Genomic DNA, 8256 nt, shown 5'->3' with positions numbered 1-8256 from the left:
TTGAAAAGTAGTCTATGTCGTAAATAAGTTTTATTTTCAATAAATATCAATAACTTGAACGGACGACGACTGCTGTCGATTAGGAGGAAGAGGTGTGTGTGTATCTTGTGTTACGCATCTCGGATCTATAAAATCAAGGACACAAATTGAGGAAAAGTTACTTGTAAGTGTAACGTAAGAAGAGGTCACGTTCGAAACGTGCACATATAAATCTAGATATAGATCTATAATGTTTATGTAGCGTTTTATAATGCTTTTGTTGCAACAACAGGTTGTAAGTTGTTCCGTATTCAGTTCAGTTTTACTACCAATACAAATCACTAAGTGACTGAAGAAGTGGCCCCTGTCCTGTATTTGGAAGTGATTTTTCGCACCGGGTGTGCGCATAAGATTTCATTTTATTCACACTGGGTGTGCGCATAAGAATTAATATTATTCACACCGGGTGTGCGAATTTATAAGAAATAAGGTCGAAGAAATAATTTTTTTCGCACAGGGTCGAGCCTACGTTGATTTTGGACCTCGTTTGTCACACTGGGGTATCCCACCTTTTGGTAAAGGCTTTAAATGTTAAAACAACTGGACATTAGATCTAGATTATATCTAGATTAGATCTAGATCTAAATCTAGTATGACTTGTTTCAGATTTAGGGTTAAAGTAAGCCTCCACTCATCTCTCTCTCTCTCTCTCTCTCTCTCTCTCTCTCTCTCTCTCTCTCTCTCCCTCTCCCTCTCCCTCTCTCTCTCTCTCTCTCTCTCTCTCTCTCTCTCTCTCTCTCTCTCTCTCTCTCTCTCTCTCTCTCCCTCTCTCTCTCTTCCTCTCTCTCTCTCTCTCTAGCGCAAGGATTTACAGAAAAAACAAAACGAAAAAAAGAGAGATTTGAGTCACTATCATTGACACCATACACAACTTGAATTCCAATTTGTCTTTGAGTTGGGGGGGGGGGGGGGGGGGGGTTGTATCGTATTGCACAAAATTAGAAATTAGAATAATTAGATCTCTAGATTTCTTGGTCTATCCCATGATCTTTGTCCCTACGCGAAAGAGGATGAAAAAAGAAAAAATGAGGAAATGCTAGATCTAGATAATTTCCATCCTTCTTTTGAAACGCCCTGTGGCAATACTATTTTGTAATATAATTCACTCACCCTGTGCGAATATAATTTCATAGTGTTCACCCATCCTGTGCGAATAACATTTCTAGTATTCACACAGTATTCACACACCCTGTGCGAATAAAATTTCATAGTATTCGCACACCCGGTGCGAATACAATTCCATAGTATTCACACACCCTGTGCGAATAACTATAGCCCCTGTATTTACCTCTAGATCTACGTCCAAGCCAATCAAACCGGGTCAAGCCTCCCTGTGAAAGATCAGTGAATGTTAGCATAAGTACCTTTACATGCTCTTTTCACGATCCTTAGCTTTGTCCCTGCTCTATGATGACATCCCTGTCCTGTACCTTGGAAGATCGATCACCATCACATTGCCCTTCATTCCACAACAACAGCCCTCCCTTTGGCCTTACCACCCAAAAAGTCCGACTGATTTTTAAAAATACTACAAGAAACACAATAGATTTAGATTTCTAGATCTATCAGCATTTATTAAAAAATTTAAATAATTATGTTATAAAACATACTCTCACACACATGCATGGCATGGCATGCATGCGCACACGCACTCGCACGCGCACACTCACTCGCACGCCCACACACAAAGGGCATGTATACAGATATATGGATGTATTTATGGACACTCCTGGAAATTTTTTAAGTCAGCTTTGCAGTCACCTTAGATTGTTGATCTCGATTTTTTTCACCAAATCCTCATTTTTTTCCCCCTGAGATCCTGATTTTTAGATTTTATAGAGTGGCAGGTCTGAGTAAAACACTTTTTCCTTGAAAAATATGGGAAACCACCTTATTCCAGAGATTGGCACTGACTTTATAAAATTGTTTTCACGTCTTAACTGAAATGGCTAGAACTCTGTCTCCTTTACTGAGAGTAAGAGCCTGCCAGCACTACAAGGCAAAAAAGTAATTTTTAATAGATCGTTTTGGCTGTAGTTGATGTCTGTCTACTTCCTCTGTACTTTAAATGTCATGGGAAAGTTGAGATCCATGCTGAGCAAGAATACCCTATGCTTTGTTTCTTGGTAAACGACATCATGATGTCTTAGCTAATGTTATGAATCTGCTTTGAATTTCTGGTTACTTTGTTCTTTTTCTGATGTTAAGGGGTGATAAATTGTGGATATTATAAGAAGGCTCTCGTGGTCTAGAGGGACAGTGTTCTCTTCTTACAGGTCCTGAGTTTGAAATCAGGCAACGATGAAAAGATGTCTCTAAAATTTTCTCCTTTCTCCCTGAGCCTTTTCTGGTTTTTTAAAGTCTTATTCTGTTTCTTCTTGCATCTTCACTTTCTCCTATTTTGCCAAGTTGTGATCACGAATTTCAGGGCGTGATTACTACTCTGGCAATTTCACAACCAGGATAAATCATGGTCCACCTACATAAAGAGTGTTTACACAATGACATTTTAATCATTGTATTTATTATACAAAGTTGATATCAGCTGGCAAAATAGATCCGGACCAACAAAGTTCAAATTTCCAGCCAATTGGACTAGAGGGTCCATTCTAGAGTCTCACATGAAAACAAAATTTTCAAGGCCATAAGAGTCAGAGTGAGGATTGAAAAAATCTGGATTGTTTTCCTTTATAAGTAGTGCTATCTGTACATCTGCGAAATAACCCCAAATAAAACAATAATAACGTAAGCCTCTTTATAGGCAAAGCGAGCAGAAAACGTACAATTCAAAAGTTGAAAAATTAAGAAACTGCATGTATATATATTGACATGTCATGAGAATAGAGATGACTTTGATTTTAAACCTTGCTACCAAAACAAACCAAAGACAAGGAGTCGTTTGCTAGCAAGACTTGTTCATTGCACTAAAATACATCGCCACTCCCTGACCTAATCCCGGTTCACTATGGTGCGCACCATTTGACTCAATTTGTAAAAAATCAAGGGCGACATGGGGAATGGTGCCTACTCTCCACATAGGGACAGTTGGAAACTGGGGTAAATTGGCACTTCATTTAGGCGCCTATGGTGAGTGCGTTTTACAATGTAGAGATAATTTAGAAGGGAATGAGCAGCTCTGCTGTAACAAGGTCTTGGAATACTTTTATTCGAGTCTACACTCTGCTTACAGAAGGTTAGATGGTGATATAGTGCTCAGATTAATTTTACAAGTTTTTATATTTCCAATGTGAAATATCAGCTTATATTAAACGTATGAAATATAAGGATTTATTTTACCGAAAGTGGAATGCTAACACAACTCCAAGTGTGGTATAAAAGTTTTTTTTTTTTTTTAGTAGAGGGTTTTACGGTGCTCGCAACTGCGTAAGGTCATATGAGCACAAAGGGGTTGGTGTCAACAGAGAAGTCCTTACAGGGAATCAGACTTATTCTGCTCACCTCTTTTGCTTCAACAGCACAACTACAAGGTCTGTTTCGACTATCAAGGCACCCCGGAAATAGCGAGTCACAATAGTGTGACAAACATACGAAAGAATTAGAAGAAAACGACAATAGTAAGGATTAGGAAAGAAAAAGCAGCAGTTCCCTGTTGCAGATCAGGCACAGTTATGAGCGTGACATGATGAATCAGCCCATTTACAATTCTACTGTGCTTGAACGAGAAATGTCCCCCCTTTGGGAATGGCCTAAAGACACTACAGTCAGTGGCACCGCCCTGGGGGGTATGGTATAAAAGTGTTATAATACCTATAATTTCAAGGCATTTTAGAAAATTAAACTGTCTTTTATTCTGGTCCTGAGAAATCATTTTAAAATAAATTCCGTCTTAGCAAAATGTATATATTCGTTAAGATTTGATTAATAATTTTCTTTGTAATTTTTCTTTTACCAGGTTGTCTTGCCCTTGAAAACTTTCAACATCTTCGACCATCCCAACAATGTGTTTGTCTGCACCAGCAAGACACTAGCAATATGTTATTGAAAGAAGTAAAAGAATGGCTCACAGAATATAAGGTGAGTGGTGACAACTGTTTGCTTCTCCTGCAGACTTCCAGGCTTTTTCTTGGGCTAGTTTTCAAAATAACTCTGTCCTTTTTAGCTAGAAACATGAAGTGTTACTGTATTACTTTTGCTGGTGTGGAATTTTGTCCAAATGTATTGAACATAATCCATGGAGCAGATTGAGGTAAAGGATCTTGAGAATTGTAGGTGAAACAGAAATCTCAATATGTGTTACAAGCATTGGTATTATGCTGTGATACAAGGTTTAGATAACAGAAAGGAGCAGCTCAAAGTTTTTTTCCATTTTCACGCTTTGTCTCTCTCACCTATAGCCTGAAGGGGTCAGATGATGCACCAACCTGAGGATTGTACTGGACTTTTTTGTTGTTCTCTGTCTGAGGCAATTTTTTCTGCAGCTGTTGTCACTGAAGTTTGTCGCCTGGTCTCCTGACTTAACCTCCGTTGTTGACCGTTATCTTTGTCTATAATTACTTTACTTTTTACTTTTTCCTGCCTCTTTTACCTTGCAGTCTCAAGAGGAGAATCTAAGCAAACGTGTTTCTCTTGTTTGTTGTATTACCTGTTGCATGGTTGTGTTCTAATGTTTCTCTGACTCCCTCTATCCATTTTTTCCTGTGCCTGCCTGTTCGTATGTTTCCATCTCATCTCTGTAGGCCCTTATGTACGCTCTCGCTTCAATACTGTCTGGTGGTAGTATCTTTATACTTCAAATTGAAAAGTTTTTATATCGTGATTATCTAAAAACTGTTCTTTACCATGAGTACTTTCTCAGTACTAGGTCTTTGGTTAGCCGAAGAAACTAACTAGTTATTTCCTTTTTTACATGAGCTGAGCCGTTATCTTTGAAGCTGAAAGGAATATTTTTTTGTGTTTGAGAATATGACATCGAAGCTTTTTGTTACCAGTGGGAATTAAGTCGATTTTTGGAATAAAAGATTTATAACACCATATAATAGTATATTCTGTGTGGGCAGCAGGGTGTTGTTGGAAGCTCTGGTTAGGTCTGCTTCTTCTACTTCTGTCCTGTGTTAAAACCTGTGTTGCCCACTTTTGTTACTGAGGAAGAATGGCTGTTACTGTGCAGGCTGACTGATTCCTACAATTCTAAAGTCTTGGTAGTTTTCTCAAAGTTACGGTACAGAAAGGGTGGATTAGGAAACAATGCTTCAAGTTTCACTTTTTTAAATGTTGTGTACTTTGGCTGAGACTGATGTCAGAGATTGCTTAGTCTGCTTGCTGTGCATGACATAAAAGAACTGATTTGACTTCTGTCAGCAGATCTTTTGGTGTATTTTTGGCTCCTTTAGGTGATTGCGTGGTACGGTTTGTAAGTGATAGTAAGTTTTGTCAGACTGGTAATAGGATTTTAATTCTTTCAAGGCCCTTTCCAGGGATAAGTTTTGCAAATTTTTTGTGTGCTTTGAATTTGGTGTTTCAGATCCTTTACAGGTTTACTGGACGGATTGTTCCAAATATTATTTTGACGAAATAATGTCTTTTTCATCTTTTTTCTTTTAAAAAAAATAATTTGCAGCAGTCAACAAACAACTTGCTTGCGGCGATAGAAGCTTTACACCGAGAGTGAGGAGAATTTTGAAGCATAGAATTGCTTGCATAGAGTTGTGTAAAATGAACTAAATGTTGTCCATGATCTGTATGCTGTGCAACTCTGTGCCTTTTTATCTGTGTTTCTTTTTAGGGCCTGAACCCGAATGAGTTACACACTTTTGCTCACAACAACTCAGAGAATGAGGACTTGCTGCAGGCCCTGCATAAGCTGTTTGATTCCCCTCCATTCTACGTGCAGGTTAGTTATTTCGTGCAAGTTTCCATTCTCTAACAAAGTCTACTAAAAAACAAACTTTGTTTTACTCTGTGGCCCCCTCAAGTAAACACTTCTATTTTTGCAAATAAAAGACTGTTAAAGGGTCTGTGGGGAAAATTTGTGTTACAATTGGGAAGCCTTGACCTTAAGTCATGTTAAAAAATGTTGTGGTCTTCAACATTTGTGTCACGACCAAGTAGAATCAGGGGCTTGTTAGTTTTTGGGCATGTAGAGTCATTGGTATCAGTTGAAGGGTTATTCATTTGTCTTGCTTTCGATGAAAAAAATTCGATTTTTCATGAATAGAAGTCGAGATATTTGCAATTGAAAGAGGAAGGGTTGCCTGGTTTTAGAAGTAAAATTAGCGAGAAAATGACTGCAAAAGTTTGGTGACTCCCGTTGCTTTAGAATCCTTCGAAACTGCAAATTTACTTTTTCCATAAAATCCACACGTAAAAGTGTTTTTGAATAGACACACAAGGTGTTGAACCAAAGAACAAAAATTTAAGAAAAAATGTCCAAACTGACCGAAAAATGCTGATTTCTCGGATTTCATTACTTTGACGAGCGCCTGATCTCTCCACGATGCCTCACATTTGTTCATTGGTGTAAAGGGCTACTGCCCTATTGTACTCTTGAATTGGTAGATAAATTGCTGACCAGGTAGGAGAAAGTATTAGACAGGTACATAATTTGTGGTAATGCTTTCTTCTTCTCAGTGTGTGAGCAAAAACTGTATGAGGATTTGTATGATTTCACATGACTTGGCTTGGTTTTATAAAATGATACTTTGGCTTTTGTTGGTGATTTAATTCTTCTTCAATTTCCGTTGTCATTCACTTGTGAAATTAAATTTAGAGGCCATAGGAGGTTTGTGCGAGTTGAGTTCAAGTTCTAGTTCTGGTGATCACCTTGTCATTCATGTGTTTGTTGGCGAACAGCAAAAAAAAAATGTTTTCTTAACTAGAATGCATCAGTATACTATTATTTAGACATCAGCTTGTGCAAGAATAATAGAATTGGGAAATGTCCAACATATTAGCACAGTGGGGAGGCCTATGCACTGCTCTCACTGACATTTGTAAAGGGTAGTGGAGAAAAAAAAGAAGGGTTTAGCCCCTTTGTTATTTATAATATGTTGTCGTGTCTGGCTCAGTCAAAATCAAACCAACTAAGATTTAATGACTTTAAGCAGGAACGAAGGATGATCACTTGTTTGACAGGTTAATAAAAGTGCGACCCAGAACCAGAGGCAGAGATGGGCACATGATCGAAAAGCTTTCACACGTAATTGTTGGCAAGACTTCTTATTGGAGATGGTATATCCTAGTTGTAATGAAAGTAAATCCCAAATTCATATATGCACCCACCAAAATAATTTTAAAAAAATATAATTCAACATTCCTATTTTGGGCAAAATGCAATTGCAACTCTTAAAATTGGGGTAGGCAGAATGATCTCAAGATTTCTTAACAGCAAATTTTAAAGCTAAAAATTCAAATAAACAAACGGAAGGTCAAAAAGCAGAGATGGCAATACTATTGTCAATTTAATTCCAAATTCGGCTACCTGCCTATGTTTGGCCCAAAAGTGGTTTGTTTTGAGCAGCGATGAGTACTGTCACACAGCTCATTCATGATTTCATGAACGTCAGTGTGTAAATTTACAAAGCCTATATATGGGTGATTTTGACAGTGGCAATGTACCCAATTTATGGAAGGGATGCAAGGATTATTTGATTATGTATATATTTTGCCCCTGATTTTAAGTGACACGCCTGGACTTAAAATGTCCCCTTTTCATTTTTGAGAAAATGAGATGAAAATAGAAACAGATCATGTGAGGATGAACAAGTGACTCTTTGTTGTTTTGATGAATTTTGCTTTTTATTTTTTTTTTCTTGTCAGAATAAAACAGTGCCCATGGCTCGGTATTCACTTAAATTCTAGTAGAGAAAGACTGTTCGTAATGTGAAGGAAAAGGGAATTAACTCATACGGTCGTGATAGGGTGTTCTTTTTAAATACGAGTTACCTCTCTTTGACTACCAATTGTAACGGCAAACTTCATGATCCTGACGTATTACCGAGTTAACACAATGCCTCAAAAAAACTACACCCTCCCCCCTCCCCCGAAAAAAAGAAGAGAACTGCTAAGCTATGTCACATGGTGGATTTGAAATCCACCATGTGACATAGCGTAGCAGGGTTTGTCTGAATCCTTGTGAGAATGATGACTGTACCAATGTACGTCATCCCCATGTCTACTCTACTTCTTTGCACCTAAAATTTCACGTGTCTCTTGTGGTGGTTAGGCGCTTTGTGTCACGCGCAGCAGATCTGAGTTTGA

At 38.0% G+C, this 8256-nt stretch overlaps 1 protein-coding gene across 1 annotated transcript; it reads left to right on the top strand.

The window, feature by feature from the left end:
* Positions 1–54: 54 nt before the first annotated feature.
* On the top strand, positions 55–5890 carry LOC101857938 (hyccin; the record flags this gene model as incomplete). The annotated part of the gene is given in 3 exon segments (XM_013080372.2): positions 55–163; positions 3953–4074; positions 5783–5890. Coding segments are annotated over 2 exon segments (150 nt in total), but the record flags the coding sequence as incomplete, so codon positions are not given.
* Positions 5891–8256: the final 2366 nt, after the last annotated feature.

Source organism: Aplysia californica, unplaced genomic scaffold (assembly GCF_000002075.1).
Source record: "Aplysia californica isolate F4 #8 unplaced genomic scaffold, AplCal3.0 scaffold00083, whole genome shotgun sequence".
NCBI lineage: Eukaryota > Metazoa > Mollusca > Gastropoda > Aplysiida > Aplysiidae > Aplysia > Aplysia californica.
The sequence above is the reverse complement of the archived record's forward strand: the minus strand, read 5'-3'. Positions and strand labels throughout refer to the sequence as shown.